This window comes from Sebastes fasciatus, chromosome 22 (genome assembly GCF_043250625.1).
Source record: "Sebastes fasciatus isolate fSebFas1 chromosome 22, fSebFas1.pri, whole genome shotgun sequence".
Classification (NCBI taxonomy): domain Eukaryota; kingdom Metazoa; phylum Chordata; class Actinopteri; order Perciformes; family Sebastidae; genus Sebastes; species Sebastes fasciatus.
In genome coordinates, this window is record NC_133816.1 from 1,216,143 (window position 1) to 1,234,925 (window position 18,783).

The 18,783-nt window shown below is 42.1% G+C and overlaps 1 protein-coding gene across 1 annotated transcript; it reads right to left on the reverse strand.

Annotated features, from left to right (window-relative positions):
* Positions 1-285: 285 nt before the first annotated feature.
* ccnb3 (cyclin B3) lies at positions 286-13,287 on the reverse strand. The gene is made up of 12 exons (XM_074623215.1): positions 13,102-13,287; positions 12,736-12,881; positions 12,473-12,556; positions 7,404-7,516; positions 7,130-7,289; positions 6,942-7,040; positions 6,713-6,805; positions 6,304-6,441; positions 4,930-5,085; positions 4,601-4,750; positions 1,037-1,167; positions 286-952 (listed from the first exon to the last, which is right to left on the reverse strand). The coding sequence occupies exons 1-12, from the start codon at positions 13,154-13,156 to the stop codon at positions 883-885; spliced, it is 1,395 nt and encodes a 464-aa protein (XP_074479316.1). The 5' UTR covers positions 13,157-13,287; the 3' UTR covers positions 286-882.
* Positions 13,288-18,783: the final 5,496 nt, after the last annotated feature.

An 18,783-nucleotide genomic window follows, 5' to 3' on the forward strand; every position in this document is an offset into this window, starting at 1 on the left:
CAAATAAATGGGAAATTAATTAGAAGAGTAGATACATGGGGAAGTAAATAAAGAAGCAAATTAAAACAAATACTATTTTCTCACATTTTATAATGTAATTGACTACATGTGATTTTAATATTTTGGTTCATTTAATGGCATATTGATTTATTTATTGAGTCAGTCATTTATTTATTTTGGCATTTGTATATAGATACAAGATGAATAAACATTTTGTAAATCAAAAAAATAAAATAATAATAATAATAATAATAAATATCCTATAACCCAAACAATGAACAGCAATTTTATCAAACACATGAAAAAAAGCACAACTTTATTTTAAGAGTACGCATGACAGCCATTTAAAAATAGCACAGCATCATCCGGTCGTCTTTTATACAAATAATTAGCATAGTGATATTAACATGATAAACTCTGTACAACATATAAGCACACCTGCTAACTTCAACACTGGATGAAAACTTATAAAAACATGTGGGCCGGGCCGGGCCGCTGCATAATCCAGCAGGAAAATTCTCGCCATCATCTTAAAACTTACTTTTTAAATTATACACACAGAGAGACAGACGGGGCTAACAAATTAATAATGAATTACGATTTTTATATGCTCTTATAAAATGTTATAAAATGAATGCCAAAAAACTCAAATGTAACACTAAAAAAGGCGCTATTAATAACTTCAACGATACACTGCTGGCAGAACAAATGCCCACATAAGAACTCTTTTCCTTCTCAAAGTGGAATTAAAAGATTTATTTCCAATATTATATAAAAGACAAGCTGGACTACATGTATAAATATTAAACATATTAACAAATTATATACAGGTTGGAGGGAAAATTTGGAAAATTTTCACTCAAGGTAGGCAAGATATTATTTTCACTGAGATAAAGCTTTGTCCAAAGTGTCAGCGTCGACCAACGGCAGAGACGCAACCTCGAAAAACACCCTGAAATATATTAAAGAAATGATATGATATTAAGCAGCTTGTGCGTTTCAGAAATTAACTTGTTTTATGTATCTTTAAACTTACTTGTGGGAGTATTTGTTCCTGATGGCTCTCAGTTTGTCGTCAGCAGGAGCTAGAAGCATCTCGTGGAGCTTTCTGACGACGGGCACCAAATCGGACGTCTGGTAGCCGGAGTGGAACTGCAGGACGGGACTCTGCAGCACAACAAACACAAAGACGTTGAATCCTTAAAGATACACAAATATAATAACACACATTCATCGCTCGTTCTCTGAAGGTTTCATAAACATTATCATTTCTAAAATTTGAGCCGATTCTGGAGTCGGTCCAGGAACTAGGCATGTCAATAATGAACCGTTTAACCGTTAACCGCCATTAAGCATTTTAACCGATTAACGCTATTGGTTAAAAGAAATGTTAATAATTAACTCAAAAGCTGAGCGGCTCAGAGGAGTGGCTCGTCTCTTTCAGGAGGAAAGCTGGTCCACCTTAACAGCCCACCTTAAGAGGCAGAGCCGGAGTTGCAGGATACAGGAAGTCGGCTCTGGTCTCGGAGCAGAGCGGAGGAGTTTAAGTTTCGTAGCATTTATTCCCCGACAAATAAACTGTAGACACACTGCTACACCTACACCTACGTTCACAGCTAGAACACCACCAACAACCTCACACTCGCCGCCAACACACACACACGGTCTGTTGGAAACTCGCTAAATTTACACAGACTACGTGTGTGGCGGCGAGCACGAAGCCTCCGGCAACGCTAGAGCTGCTAATGTAGCACAAATACACACACTGTTTGTTGGCCACTCGCTAAAGTTACGCCAGACAGACACACAGCTGACAACCTGCTAAACTAAACTAAATGTGCGGTGGAGACTTTTACTGGGAAAGTGGCTGCATGTCCGTGACACTACACGCAGCATCGTAGCTGCTAAGTTAACGCTCCAGGACGGTGAACTGGAGACTCCCGTCAACCAATATCTGTTGTGCTCCTGCAGCTGGAACACCGCTGCATGAGAGGCACAAATCTTGTCGGTTAACGGTTGATAATCGGTTAACGAGGGTCGGTTAAGAACATTTTTCAAAATGAGCATCCCTACAAACAGCCTTTTACTTAGAGGAGCCAAGTCATCACGTCCCTTTAGTGCCCAGCTTGTGTTCTACCAAACAAAAGGCTTAAAGACATGAAAATCCCTCCTCTGCTTTGAAATCAACAACAATAAGGCGAGTTGTCCCTGAGATTTTCTCATATTTCCTAACACTGAACTTATCCAGACCTTACCCAGAGGAGCTCATACATCTGAATCATTCAAACTTCATGTGTGTATATAAGAGCTGCTCATTATTATCCAGAGGATTCACAGTGAGGGAGTGGCGCGTTGATGACGTTTCTATTATGCAATAACAAAAGTAAAGACATCTTTTATATTCGGTTTTATTTACTCTTTTGTAACGTGACAAACACACGGTGTGTACTCCGTATCCTGTGTGGGTGAATAAACATGGGGGTGGGACCACAGGGATAGAAGTAGGTGTAGAGTGTCTAGTGTGTGAATTCATTTGATCAATTCATTAAATTTATATTATTATTGTTATCATTAATTATAATTTCTATTTTTATTTAATATTTTTCTATAATTATTATATCATCATCATTAGCATTTTTTCTCCTACCTTGTTTTTGAATATTTTTTTCCAGTTTACATTTTCTATCCGTTATTATATGTACATTAGGGATGTGACGGTGAGGACATTTTCCCACCAGTGACATCACCGGTGTTACCGATTACACATTTTACAAGAAAAGATGCTGCTTTCAGTTTGTAGTGTCTGTCCTCCGACTATCTATTGATAACACGGCGTTGATGTGCAAAAATTAACTAAATGGGTTTTATTTCTATAAAAAAAAGCAAAACGACGGTGGGTACATTATGTAATCCCGTGTGTGCCCGAACACCGTTCAAGCCTCATGTAATGCTGAATTCACACCAGAGCAGCGGCGAAGTGCGGCCTGCGGCGAGCTGCCATGAAATGTCAATGAAAAGCTGCTGCGGCCGCTTGACTATGTGGCGACGTGCGGCCAAAAAAAACGTTGGGAAAGGTTTGACTTTTAGCGGCGAAGTGCAGCCAGGGAGTACCCGTAGCCAATCAGACCCTTTGACATGTTGACTCATCGTAACTAGGGATGCTCATTTTGAAAAATGTTCTTAACCGATAACCGACCCTCGTTAACCGATTATCAACCGTTAACCGACAAGATTTGTGCCTCGCATACAGCGGTGTAGCAGCTGCAGGAGCACAACAGATATTGGTTGACGGGAGTCTCCAGTTCACCATCCGGGAGCGTTAACTTAGCAGCTACGATGCTGCGTGTAGTGTCGCGGACATGCAGACACTTTCCCAGTAAAAGTCTCCACCGCACATTTAGTTTAGTTTAGCAGGTTGTCAGCTGTGTGTCTGCCCGGCGGAACTTTAGCGAGTGGCCAACAAACAGTGTGTGTATTTGTGCTACGTTAGCAGCTCTAGCGTTGCCGGAGGCTTCGTGCTCGCCGCCGCCACACATAGTCTGAGTAACTTTAGTGAGTTTCCAACAGACCGTGTGTGTGTGTGTTGGTGGTGAGTGTGGTTGTTGGTGGTGTTCTAGCTGTGATCGTAGGTGTAGCAGTGTGTCTACAGTTTATTTGTCGGTGAATAAATGCTACTAAACTACAACTCCTCCACTCCAACCAAGCTAGCCGGAGACCGGAGCCAACTTCCTGTATCCTGCAACTCCGGCTCCGTCTCTTAAGGTGGGCTGTTAAGGTGGACCAGCTTTTCGCCTTAAAGAGATGAGCCGCTCCTCTTTTTAATTAATTATTAACATTTCTTTTAACCGATAGCGTTAATCGATTAAAATGCTTAATGTCTGTTAACGATTAATTATTAACATCCCTAATTGTTACAAAGAATTTCTTCCTGCCTAAAACACATGAACACGCCTCCCAGCTGCAGAAATATGGAATTATTGCGGTGAGCCGCACTTCGCCGCTGCCTGGTGTAAATTCTGTGATGTGGTTCAGGTAATTGGAGTCATTTTTCTTCAGGAAACAATAAAAATCATGATTCAAAAAAAAGAATGAAAACAGACATCTGAGGGTGAAGAAGGGTCATTTACATGAAAATGTCCACCTGGAGAGACGAGATTTAAGGGACGTCTCCTCGGAAATGGCCGACGGAAATCATCAGACAAATTCAAGGAACAAGAGACTTGTTTTTTTATGACCAAATTACGAACTGGCTACATGAATGTGGTGTAAACGGCATCACGTCCTCCTGCCTCCTGCCTCCTGCACGCTCTACCCAGACTCCACCCCTCGCCTACACCACCCAGAGTATTTCCAGTGGGTGAGAACACATCTGACAAAATCTCCTGTTGTGTGCTACATGTGTGAGAAGGAAACTCCTGATTCTCCAGACGTTATCCCGAGTTCATATGAGAAAACTATAATAGAAATACTAATGTTGACACCAAAAATGAACAATACCAAATCAAGAGTTCTGACATGGTAACAAAGGTCTTAACAGAGTGCTAAAAGGCCACGATGAGAACAGCGCTGCAGTGTGAAGATGTGATGAAGGAGAACCTACCCATCCTCCCAGGTCTTTGGTGACCAGTGCCAGCAGCAGGCAGGCTGAGGCGAGCCGCGAGCCTCTCTCGGCTACCAGCTCCATCTCCATGAGGCTCATCTCACAGTAGAACCGGGCCAGAGTCAGCGTGTCCATGCCCGCGCTCACACACTGCAGAGACAGCACAACACGACAATCAGAAGAGCGAAGGCAGACAGACCTCAAGAGACTGAAGAGCAAGAAGGCTCTCTGTGGCTTTGTAAGGTGATGGAAGAGATAAAGAAACACCCAGTGGTGTCAAGTAAACGGTCCACTCTCATACAGACACACACAGACACAGACCCACAGACCTTGGCATAGCGTCTGAGGAAGCGGTAGGGGATGGGGATGCTGATGTCGAAGGACAGCGCCTGCAGGATGCTGGCCTCCATGGAGATGATCTCCTCCCTCTTGTACGCATCGTCGCATATATAAAGAAAGTCGTCGACACAAGGCGGACTGCGCTCCTGCGTATCGTCAAAATAAAACAGGAAACAAACGTCAGGAAAAACAATACTCTGTGTTAAAGTGTAATCCTCCCTCCCATGGTTAATTCAGTAAACACGGTCATGCTCCATTTCTCAGTCATGTTTGTGAGGGGAGCTTGTGAGCCTCCTAACCTTCATTTTTTTACCTGTGTTTTTTAAAATAAAACCCACTGGCCATGTAGAGTGAATTTTAACCAAAGCCAGAGCCAATAAAATCATACTCAAAAACCTTCAAGAAAACAGGATTGATTTTTACGATTAATCTTCCAATGAAAAACTGAGTCTCAAGCTTTTAATTAAGATTTAAAGGGATAGTTTGGGTGTTTCTCAGTGGGGTTTTATGAGGTACTTCTCCATAGTCAGTGTATTACCTATAGTAGATGACAGTCAGCACACCCCCGGATAGAGAAACAGACAGGACTACCAGCACGGGAGTAAAGTAATGTACTGCTGTGGACGGGGGGGCAGCAGAACGGATTTAGACACCTAAAAGAATCAATATCAGTTTAAGTGTACGCTATATTTAGAATATTTTCACCACTTTAGCTTGCCGTCAGACAGCCCTTTCTGACGGGGAACTGAAGTCGTTGTATCCATCTATGCTCTCACCAAAGCCACCAGACTCTACCACTGCCTTGATCAGTTAGTTTGTTCGTGTTATTGTGTGAAATATTGGGTGAATCTGAACTAACCAAAGTCAAACTAACCGATCGAGGCAGTGGTAGAGCAGCAACTCCTTTGTTCTGTGAGGTCAAATTACTGTTTTTTCTCAATGGAGTCTGGTTGCTTTGGCAAGAGCATAGAAAACGGCTTCAGTTCTCCGTCAGAAACTTAGACTACAGCTGTCTTAGACTACAGCTGTCTTAGACTACAGCTGTCTGACAGCAATGCAAAGCGGTGAAAATATTGTAAATATAGCGTAAACTTAAAAGGGACTGTTTGTAACTTCTTCCACGTATAAATCATTGCGGGTCGGTGTCTCATGCGCGCTCCAGTGTGTCTACGCTGTTCAGACTCAGACTCCAACACAAACTACAGTGAAGCAGCAAAACCTCTTGGTTGTATCTAGTGAAGCCCGTCTGTTAAACAGTGTTGTTGGCGGTCCGAGGACGCGGGGAAGACCGTAGCTTTGGTCTCCAAAAAAGTGGTATTGGCGCGTCCCTAATTTTATCTGAATTGTACGCCGTGCGTCTTTACCTCAAATTTGGAGGCTATGAGCATGGTGGTGGAGCCGACGAGCTGCAGCAGCTCCCTGTGGACTGGAGTCTTGGACAGGTAGTGGTCTGCCATCTTCACGGCCAGGTACAGGGTCTCATGATACAGCTCAAAGTTCTCCTAAACAAATGCCAGAGACAGAATCCAGTCAACATGCTGCACAAACACAAAGGAAAGAAGCATCCAACTGAGCAGCAACTCAATCATCAGAAGTGTCCTCTTGATTTTACTAATTATGGGCTTCAAATATAAAGTTTATTTGAACCCCCCCGGAGTTTTAATCAGCAATGATTTTACTTTACAAATGAATTACCTCACCCACTTTACAACCTTGAAATACAGTATATCTCTTCTTAACACAAGTTCACAACAGGCTACCAGGACCACTCACCTGTACTTCCACCAACCAGTCGATCAGGATGGCCCTCATCTCTGGGTTGAGGCTGGGCTGCTTGGGCATGTAGTTACACAGGACAAACTTCTCCTGCAGACAATAAGATGAAAACAGAAAGATGAGGCTGTGTCCCTAAAAAAAGCCTTTTCAGGAACCGCATGAGGGGAAGAAACAAATCCTGGGAGCGTGGTTCAGAATTAGGTAACAGTGTGTTGGTTTGGCTCACCTCTCTCTGTTTGAGGTAGTCAAAGATGTCCTTCGCGTACTCCGGACACAAATAACAGTCCTCAGAGTTCTCAGAGTCGATGTCAAACTCCTCTGGGATCTATGAGGATGGAGATGGAGAGAATAGGAGTAAAGAGGAGGGAACGACAAACAATTCCAGCTCAGAAAGCTTCTCTGAAGTTCCCTTACTTGTTGTTTCTGAAGGTGTGCTGGCACTTCACGGGCAGCAGGAGGCGCTGCAGCAGCCACCAGCTCTTCTACTGGAGCTGCTGCATTCTGCACCTCTTCCTCCTCTGCGTTGGTCTTGTCTTTCTCGGCGGGCGTCCCCTCTGAGCTCATAGACGAAGACCTGCAGAGGGAGAGAGGCTGCAAATGAAAAGATATCCAGCGCTAAGGAGAACACTACGGGAGAAAGAGCGAGCAGAGTAAACAGTTAGAAGAAAAGCTTGTTTGTATGATTTACTTTTTCAGGTGGGCATGATTCTTGGCTGACACCGAGGTGGCGCCTGTTTTCTTCCCCTGCTTCTTCGCCGCTTCCTTCTTCCTCCCTGGAAGGATGATCTGAACCTTATGAGCCTGTGAACACAGTCAAAGTCACATCTTTAAATCACTCATTTTCTATTTCCCCCCAATAATACACGCTTAATAGTTTACAGTGAGTGGGATACGATGGCGATGTCTAACATTCATGAATAATGAGAACTGGGATCAGTGCCAAGTGTTCAAAAACAGTCACAAAGAACAAAACTGACTTATGTCCAAGAGCTGGAATATCAGGATGTTGGTATCAACACGTGACTCAAAACTGCTGCTGAGAGACATTTCATTTCACTATTTTGTGTACACATTCTGTTGAGGTGTAATAAAATCCAACAGGCAACTCATTTGGAAACATTTAACAACCTGACGGATACAGTAGAGTCATGGTTTGGCTTTGTCAGAGTGTACGGTGGCCAGCAGGGACACACTCTCAGAAACTAGTTAAGAAATGCCATGTTCACTAAAGCCGAATTATACTAGCACCTATGTATCCAGATTGTTTTTCTTCGATTTCTAAATTGATGTTTTAATGCCAGAATCTATGTATTTGCTTCATCTGAGTCTATGTGGAGGTAAAAGGAAGTTACCGCTTTTATTGTTGTAGTCTGAGTAACGTGACGTCATATCCGTTCCGTATCCGTCAACCAAAACAAACCTCAGCGAGACGAAACAAGACAGTAGAAAGCGTTGGAGGGTCAGCGTGGATACGACCTGCACCCTCACATGTTAAACGTGGTAAACACTACACATCCAGTAAAGGATGGAAACACTTTGGGTTTCACACATTGACAGGAAAAGCAGAGCTAGACATCACGGCTAAAGCTGCATGCTAACTCTGTCACTGACAGGAAACGTTATCGTATTGCGGTAACGTTACGGTCGAGCCGGCCGTCACTCTCATCTCCGTGGTCAAATAGGCCGACGCTACAACTGTAGAGCACCCAGATACTGACATTTATGTTCTCTGCATTGAAACGGCCCCGATGGAGCTGACCATGGATGGATAAAGAGAACGGAGCTGACAGGAGAGCTAGAGACCACCTTGGAGAAGTTAGAGGATGTAGACATGTGGGACTACGTCCGCTAAAGATGACCTTATCAAAATAAGGTGTTAACAAAAGGGAACTGTATATACAAAACACATCTATGGAAATAAGATTGATGCATTATATTCACCAGAGGTATAAAACATTACATGTCCCTTATAAATTAAAAATGAATACCACTAATCTGTGAGGGAAACGTCTTTATTCTTTGATTTTTGGGTTGCTGGATAATAAATAATTCCTGACATTGATCCTGATATATTTGACTTCAGGACATCTCTGACTACATACATGCTGAAAATTAAAAAAATTTACTGGATTCATTTAGAGATTTTCCAAAGTAAAAGTCCCTAGAAGTGTATGATTCAACTTTTTCCTATGGTCTAGTGTTAAAAAAGTTAACAAAATAAATCGTAATATCGAATCGGCACTTAAGTATCGTGATAATATCCAATTGGGAGAAAGGTGAATCGTCCCAGCCCTAATTTATAGTATGTAATTTCTATATGTAAACAGCATTTGTAGGTTTATCCGCCTCAGGGTGGCGGATAAACCTACTAAGCCGTTAGTCCACGGCTTAGTCATTTTAAATCATCACCTTGATTGGTGGAGGGTGAAAAGTTACGTGACCCGAGGCCACAAAGATCAACCTATTTGAAATGTCGTGTAGCACAACGCACACATCAGAGCTCTCAATCAGTGCCGGCCAAACAGCCGACTGCTCGTTTAAGTCCAGCCGGGGATTCTAATAAATTAGTTTTGATTAACAAGTTGGGATTCGTCATGCCGCGTACATTTTACGACCACCTCAAAACCATGCGAGCATGATGCTCTATGGATGTGTGTGTGAGCACTCAGCTGAGAGGCTGTGTCCCTGCCGAGTAGAGAGCAGAGCAAGACGCTTTGCAAACACAAACTAAAACAGGTAATGTTGTCAAAGTAAGATGCCCATGTCATATGAGGAAACTGTAGATATGCCTCACACTATAATTTGACTGTTTAAAATGTCCTACAACTCAGCTAAGACGAGATAACGCACCGTGGGAGATCATCCAGAACTCATTCAGCATTCAGACAGCAGATAGTGGTTCACAGCCCATCGTTCTCTCTCTGACATCTTAATAAATCAAACCTGGAAGCTTTATGAGGATGATGACATATTTGTCAGAATTAGATGCTACAGAGGACGTGTGCAGCATGCTGATGAATCTGAAGCTGCGGTTTGATTTAAAGTCCTCTCCAGGTCAGCTCGGTCTAAATTTCAAAACCTTTAAGGTCAGCTTCTTCCGGTTGCTTGTTCCCCTTCACATAAAAAGGAGTGATACAGGTGACACACAATCCTGCTACTGTGTGAGTGGGTACTGGGCTAAAAACCACACTTGAAATATGACAAATATTTGGTGGTGAAATCACTTTTAAAAAACAGTTTTTCCACAAGTCAAGACTCTGCTTAAGGACACCATGTGTGTACAATTATCGACACACATGTGCAGTATTATGGGATAAAAAAGGGACACGGGTGAAACTAATTTATTAACATCTCACAAATGTTGATAAAAGGAGCCTTTCTACCCACGAACCAGAGAGCACACATGTTCCCGCTATTCTCCTTGACAGTCACAAGTCCATTTTTTGTGCATCACTGTGACTTTCAGTATGAAACAAATGCAAAAGTGTTCCCACTAACGTATGATGACTTTACAGTGATGCAATCATTGGAGCCTCAAAGGTAATGCGATGCCAGGAAGCTCAGACATCCACTTCAGAGACAGCTGTTGAACAGCTCCACTATGTAGTCAGGAAAACTAACCCAGAACACAATCAATACGGAAACACTGATTTACTCCAAAGTACTAAAACAACCAGAAAGATGACTAAAATGGTAGCAAATATATGCACCAGGCTGACAAATGTTTCCATCATCAACCTGTGCCGCTGTTAGAGACCCACCTGAACATTTCCCAAACCAGGGTGATGTGAAAGGAGTTTGCATTTTCTACATCGCAGAAGACAACCTGCCCCAGGAGCTGCTGATACACTTTGACACGGCTATAATCCAGTCTGTTCTCTGCACATCCATCACTGTGTGGTTTGGATCAGCCACCAAACAGGACAGGAACAGACTACAGTGAAAAAAAACATTGGTGCCAGCCTGCCCTCCATCCATCCAGGACTGATACACCTCCAGAGTCAGGAAGCATCACTGCAGACTCTTCACACCCAAGGCCTATGGAAAGGAGGCTGGGTCACGGGCCGACGCGCATATTGGGGTATAACACATGCGCAGTGTAACCGAAGCTGCGGTCGTGCATTACGATTAGGGATGTCACAATAATGGTCATTGGTAGGGATGTGACGGTGAGGAAAATGTTCCCACCGGTTAATAAACTTGTGACAACACCGGTGTTACCGATTACACCGGACATTTTACAAGAAAAGATGGTCAACATGTGCAGAGCGCTGACTCTGATCTTTACTGTCGGGTGGCGGTGTGTCTGGCCTCTCCGGTAGAGCTTTTGCTGCGGGGCTCCGCTGCGGGGTCTACCTGGCGCCGCTGCTCCGTGCACACCGGCTGTGACGGCGCCATCCGCCTCGCGGCGATTACCTCATTAACGTTATGGTTCCCTTGTAGCGTTGGGATTAAACCTGAAATATTGCCAAATAGGTGCGTTTGCTTTTCACTTCCACAACAAATCCTCTGCCTCCTACTCCTGCTACTCTGAGCTGACGGACCAGATGCGTTCACGGTCAGTATATAGTGTCCGTTGTCTGACTATCCATTGATAACATGCTGCTGATACGCCAAAATGAACTAAATGGGTCAATTATTTTTATTTATTACTTAAAGGCTACATGTCTCTGTTTTTTGTAATGTTCAAATGTTTTTAATAAAAGAGTACGTGTTGAATTACAGGGGATTTATTGTTGTTGTTGTTTTTGTACCGTGGTATCGAATTGGGTATCGAGAATCGTGGAAATTCACTGGTATTGGTATCGACTACTAGATTTCTGGTATCGTGACATCCCTAGTTGCGATTGGCTCAATTGCCTCCTTTCCATAAGCCTTGTTAACACCCTGGAACCAATCTCGTCCAGCTTCTCCCCTCTGAGAGGCACTATAGATTAGAATTTACAGTCTCTAATGCACATTTTTTGTAAAGTGTACAGATCATCTGTCACGGTCAATATAAATCCTTCTGACCGTACATACCGTATATAAACATCTTTACATGTATATAATCATCCAGTCCATGTACAGTATATCCAACCAGTATTTATATCTTTGCACTATTTGTTTTGTTTACAACTTACAGAACACTTGACTTGCGATTAGATGTTTTATTTTATTGTTGATTATTGGCAGCACAATTAATCCATTTTATCAAAAAACCCAATATGACGTACTGCAATTTTTTCAAATCGCAGGAGGTTCTAATTTTGTAAAGGTGAAATGTTGTCAAAATACCATTTCAAATTAAATATTGTGGTGCTGCAGAGATGTCCCGGCCTACACATCATCTTCTACAGACTTAAGAAAACATCACATCATAAACAATTCAACATGTTTTCCACTGAAAATGAGAATAATGATGTAGAAACTATCATTCCCTCTAATATCACAAATCATATCGCAATTGAAATATCACTCAAAATAATCACAATTCGATTTTTAAAATCGTTCAGCCCCAATTTATATAATATTTATATATACACACCTATTTTTTTCTCCACATACTTGTTTACATATATCCCTATATGTGCACAAATACTTAGTAATAAATGTGGTTTCCCCTCTCCACCAAGTTGGTTTAAGTGAATAAAGGAGACTTTTTGCGTCTCCATCCTTGAATCCAACTGCTTCATCTAATATGTTTATTAATCTTTGATGATGAATGTGGATGCTCTTCTCTCTACCGAAACCACAACGCTGACAGACGAGACTTACATTAGTGATGTCGATGAAAGCAGTCCTCTTCTTCGGGGCTCCATGTGGAGGGGAGGAGGACCTCTTCGCCTGCGGGCCTTCCTCCTGCAACACAAACACACGCATCACATACATGCACTAAAAGAAAATACATGGCACAAGTCTCGTTAACTTCGAATCCTTTTAAAAGTCATGCAGTTTGGAGGAAGAGCTGCTGCAGTGTCTGCTGAGTTTACAGCCTCAGCTGGCTCTCTGAGCGAGCCGGAGCTGAGTGACTCTCTTACCTGCTTCTCACTCCTTGTTGCGTTCAGCTTGAGGATCTGACTCCCAGCGGGGACCTGGGCTTTCTTCCCCCTCGGTAGAGGCATGCTGCTGGCTGCTGGCTCCTCTACTCCCACAAACACGCACTCTGCAGCCGCACAACTCTGATCTGCTCAATACAGAAAGATGGCGGGTGAGTTTTAAAACTAAACACAGCGGTGGAGTGTTGCTGGAGTGTTTCAGGCTAGACGGTGTTAGCTAGCTGCAGATAACAACATGAGTACTGTTAGCTGAACACGGCGGTGTGTGGCTGTGTGTTTACCGGGGGCTTCTCCACACGTGAACAGGTTCTGCATCGACACTAGGTAAACATTATAGTTTTATCTTACCGTGTTTTACAGTTCCAGCTCCTTTTATTCCGTTTCGCGACGATAGACAGCGCATCCAGCTCGTGTAACTGCTGTAAATAGTGTATAAATCGTGTGATAGTAGTGCAGGTCTGCTGTGTTGTTTCTCAGACGATGAGAGAGCTCGAACTAAAGAGCTTCAGCTGCGGATCCAAATCTGCTGCGCTTCGTTCTCATTGGCTGGAATTTGAGCCGGGCGGACCAATGAGGAAGTCGCTAGGGATGCCGTTGCCAAAATGGAAGCGTTGGTTTCATTGTAACGGCTCCGCCCGGTTCTTTCATTGATTATCAGAGCAGTAGCATTAAAACGGATTATATACGGAAAACCGTATTATTGTTCATTTTTATTTTGTTATGTTATGTAAATGAGAAAGTTAAGAAAAATTAAATCAAAATAGTGTGAACAACTTATTATTTATAAATACATTTATAAATAACACCCGCCCACCTCGTTTCCTTGTACTTAAATCCAACGAACCCCGGAGGAGAAGCATGCATTTTCAAACCTCCTCTCAGCCAGCAGCAGTTTAAACTGCAGGGATTTAATGAGGTTTTCTTCATGACCAACATGACCAACCGATGGGGGTTATTATTTCAGGACACACACACACGTGACATATATTATGTACACACACTGGTACTATCTTTTATATGCTTGTCAACATATTGTGTTTACTATATATGCATAACTCACCATGTATATACATGGTGAGTTATACATAGTAAACAGTTATGCACATATATCAATCACATGCTGTTTTGAACAGTTATTTTACTATGATGTCTATCTTATCTTGAATATGTACAGGAAAAACCTACACGATCAGCACACATGCACACTTACACATGGCATGCACTGTTTAGATAATGCTGCATTTAAGTCAACTTGAAAATATTCATGTGATTTCATTTGATTTGTATCTGGTAGGGACGATGGAATTTAACATAGTTCCAATACAGGGTATGAAACTGATGTGCTGCACAGAATTTATAGCTATTGCTAATTTTCAACTCGTTGGGCTTTAACATGTACGTATAGTGTAATTAAAATACACAGATTTCTATCATAAAACCACAATACACTACAAATACAAGTACCCTAATGCACCTCGGTCATTTACAGTACAATTTGCTATAAATGGATAAAGCTCTGTATTGCTTTTATCCAGCTCTTAACCTTTTGTTGTAAAGGACTTTATATCTGGAATTAGATTGATTTCAGTTGGTAATATGTTCCAGAGTTGACAGCCCTTTATGGCAGAGGTGGGGGACTCGAGTCACATTACTTGACTCGAGTCAGACTCAAGTTGCAAATTTGAGGACTTGAGACTTGCTTGACTAACATTGATAAAAGACTCGACTTGACTTTGACTTGGTATTCATGAATTGAGACTTGACTTAGACTTAAGACAGATGACTCAAAAGGACTTGACTTATTTTTTATTAAATATTTTCATTTTTCTAGATATTGAGAAGTTACCTTTTGTTTTTGAAACATCGGGGGATTTCTAGTACAATGCGCACAAACCTGGCAACCTACTAGGACTCACCAGAGGCCAACGCAGGAGGCAGCGAGCTGTCATGGAGGGGCCTAGTACATAACAATAACAAAAATAATACAATTTAGATTCAATGATTATGTTGTCGATGACGGTAGTGTAGGGACCCAGCAAAATGGCAGGTGACCACATGAACTCAGTAACATGATCATTGAACCATGGACTCAGCTCAGCTCAGCTAGCCATTGGCTGAGGACTCAGTAGCCATTGACTGAGGGCTCAGTAGCCATTGACTGAGGGCTCAGTAGCCATTGGCTACTGTAGCATTCACACATACGTGTGAAATTCACCCAGAACAAAACCAGAGGAATGTCTTTGTTCCTTCTCTTTCTGCTCTTCATCTCCTCACCTTCTGACCTGCTTGAGGTGAGCTGCTGCTCTCCAGAAGCTGCAAAGCAGTTCTGCTTCTGATCTATGACCCGTTAGGAAACAGCCATAGCAACACAAGGAACCAAAAAGGCAGAGGACGCGAGAGCCTGCCTTCTCACCAACTACCTTCCAGCAACGACCGCAAGGAAGTTAGCACCAAGCTATCAAGCTACTGGGGAGAAAGTAATCTGCACAGCAAAGACGACATCTTTGACTTGGAGCCACAACTTCAACACATGGAATTACAAACCCTTTTCTTCCATGGATTGGTAACGTACTGGGCTTACCTTAGCATTAGCAATTGCACATGGCTGAGCAAGACTGTTCAACATTGATTTCTAGAATGTACTTGTATTGATATGTTTAAAGGGACTATTTGTAACTTTGTAAGCGTATAAATGTAGCGGGTCGTCACACATGCGCGCTCGCATATGCGCGTTCGCGTGTAGCCGCTGTACCCTCCTCCTCTGCCTGCTCTCCTTCACTCAGACAGCTCAGCTCGCTCCACCTCCAGACGTGAACACGCGCTCACTCCACACTGCAGAAGAGTTAGTTTAGCTCTGAGAGTATCTAGTGAATGCACAGGGGACGTTTGTGCAGAAATAACTGCTGCAGCTCCTGCAGACCAACAGAGGTTTTCCGTGTCTTGTGAAGTGACCGAGCTGTGCAGATAGTTACGTTGTCTTCTCGTTACCGACCGGGTGCCGGTGTCTCCTCTGCTCTCTCCGGCTGCGGGAGGAGGGAGCAGGGAGACATGCTGCAGAGCCCCGCTGCCTCAGCCTGCACTTAGGCAGGAAAAGCCAACACTAGGATCAGATCTAAATCATGTTCATGGAGAGACCTTCGTCTGGTCAGCTAACATTACTGCTAAGCAGCTGAAATATAGAGTGATATTGTGGTTTTAGCTGACGTGTGTCGCCTCACTGTTTTGAGTGATGCTCGTTCAGGTATATTGAGAGCGAGCAAGCGCGAGCCCGACGCTGACTTTCGTTGATTTCACGGCCACAGGTGTCGCTGTTAAGAAGCATTTCTGAAAGTTACAAATAGTCCCTTTAATGTTATTCATTGAGTTTGACTGTGGAGATTTATTTGTATTTGATATTTGGGTAGGTGGCTTTGCCACATCTGATGTGTTTAGTTTATGCTTCACATAGACAAGGTCTTGCATGCAAACTAACCATCTTTTCTAACCCACTGCATATCTAACACACATTAAGATCACATACAGAAACTGTGAATTAGTTTTAATCATAAACATACAGCTTCAGATAATCTTAACCCCCACATCATCATTGATTCCGCCATCTTTGTAGTTTTACAGTGCTCGCCCCGTTTGTCTGTAGGCAGACATCTTGAGACAAGAAGCCATCTTGTCTCTCCCCCTCTCTCTCTCTCTCTCTCTCTCTCTCTCTCTCTCTCGCTCACACACACACACACATGCTTACACACTTTGTTTGGTTTGTTTAGTTTAGTTATTTAGTTAGATTAATATTGTGTTTTGAACCTTTATTATCTTGTAAATAAATGTTTGTGGAATATACATGCTGGTCTCTTTAATGTTGTACAAGAGTGAATAATGCCAACCTCTGCTATGTCAAGAACTCCGATATCCTTCAACCTTTACTATCTATTTTGGTTATAGTTATTAATTTAATTATTAATCAGCATTCCAAATTGATAGTTTAGCATATATATAGAGACTATATTAACGTTTTGGCTATTGGTCCCTGATTCCAGGGTGGTGCCCCATTTATTATTAATGTTTATTGATAATCTTTATTAATATTAATAATTCTATTATTATTTATTAATTAATTTGCTAATAACCAAACCTGTTACAGCCAAATCCCTACAGTAGTAAGAAGAGAACAGCGGCTCAAAAATCAGTGCCGCGACCACCACAACATCCAACTTCATCCGTCACCACAAAACCCACAAAGAAAAGTAGGCTACATGAGTCTTTTTAGCTAACTTATTGGCTGGTTAAATGTTAGCTAGAAAGCTAACGTTAAGTTTAAACTACGTTAGACTTGGCTTCAAATCGATTTATGCATTTTGTTGAGAAGACATATCGTTAATGTAAAAGACAATGGGGGGACTGATTCGGGGCCATATAACCAGTTAAACTATGGGGACACGTTACTAGTTAAAACAGCTGTGTGTTCAATTTCACAGGTTATCAATCTGAGTGATGGAGGCACCGGTATTTTGGTGTTTATTTACGGTGACCAGGCGTCCCGGTTTGTCCGGGACAGTCCCGGTTTGTCCGGGACAGTCCCGGTTTGTCCGGGACAGTCCCGGTTTGTCCGGGACAGTCCCGGTTTCAAGGTGACGTGTCCCGATACCCGACACATATCTGTAAAACACTCAAATGTCCCGGTTTTCAACAGTCACTAACAAATTGTCCCAGTTTCACTACAATTAAAATAACAATATTATACTTACATAGACGTTTATCATGTTCCACTCATTAATTAATTTGTGCGCACAAGATCAGTATACAGAGAGCCAGCACAGCGCACCGCTGCAGTCGAGCTGTTAAGCCACAATTACACACGGACACCAACAGATCCGCTGGTTACATTTAGTGTAGTTTTGAACCACAGAACCCTCCGTGCTTATACAGTATGTGCACATCAAACCTGTCGTTTTGATTAATTATTCTACACAGTTCTTTCTGCGCATCAACAGGCATTTGGCTCCTCTTATAACTCCCTCAGGACCGGCCGTCCTGTCTGTCTTTCACCCGGATGGTGTCTCCATCCTGACCAAAATGTGGTCTGAGCTCCACATTTTTAATTATAATAGGCTGTGGCTGTGGCAAGCAACATGATGTGACAGAGATGGTTCAGGTTCAAAACTAAAGTTGAAAAATAATGTACGTAGGCCCAGACAACAATAAGTTTCCTCTGAGAGAAACTCTCTACAGGACTCCCAGACTGTCAGTGTGTCATGAGGAGGACAGTCCTGTGATTAAAGCCTTGTTATTTAGCTAATATTTCATGTGTTTTCAAGGTACATTTCGTTTCGTTTGTATGTTAATTCAATAATTTATTTGCATGCAAGTTAATGTTATGCTAGATTTACAGTGGACAGGAGCTTCTTATGCATATATGATTGAGGTGAGTAACAGACTAACGTTATTACGTTAGCTACACTGTGATAATACCCTAACTAAATTAACTCTGAGCCCATTAGCTAACGTTATGTAAAGTAATCTACAGTGTTTGATATGGTGACCAGGCGTTAGGTAGATTAGACACAGCACCAGACAGATGGGATTACAGCCCAGGTGTTGATTGCTTCATTCATAATTACAATGCATTATTTTCTGATGATCAAGTAAATTGTTAAAGTTTTTCTAAAAGTCTCTGAAATGTATGCCTTTGTTGTTTTATAGCTAAAGGATAGTTAATAGCCTACCAATGCATAATTAATAATCAGACAAGGTTTGTAAATGTTTCATTTCAATACGTGATATTCCCATAACATTTGCTGTTATTATTATTATATTGTTATTATTATTATTATTATTATTATTATTAATAAAGCAGCCTCCAGATCGAAATAAAAGGAAGCGAGAAGGAATGAAGGATACAGATTTTGTAAATAATATTTATTTATCCTTAACTCTATATGTTCAAGGGACACTTCACTTGCAACTTTTTTTTTTTATTTGCCATGGTAAACATTTTAATTTGCCTCGCCATGAGCCCTGTAAAGTATGTCTATAATC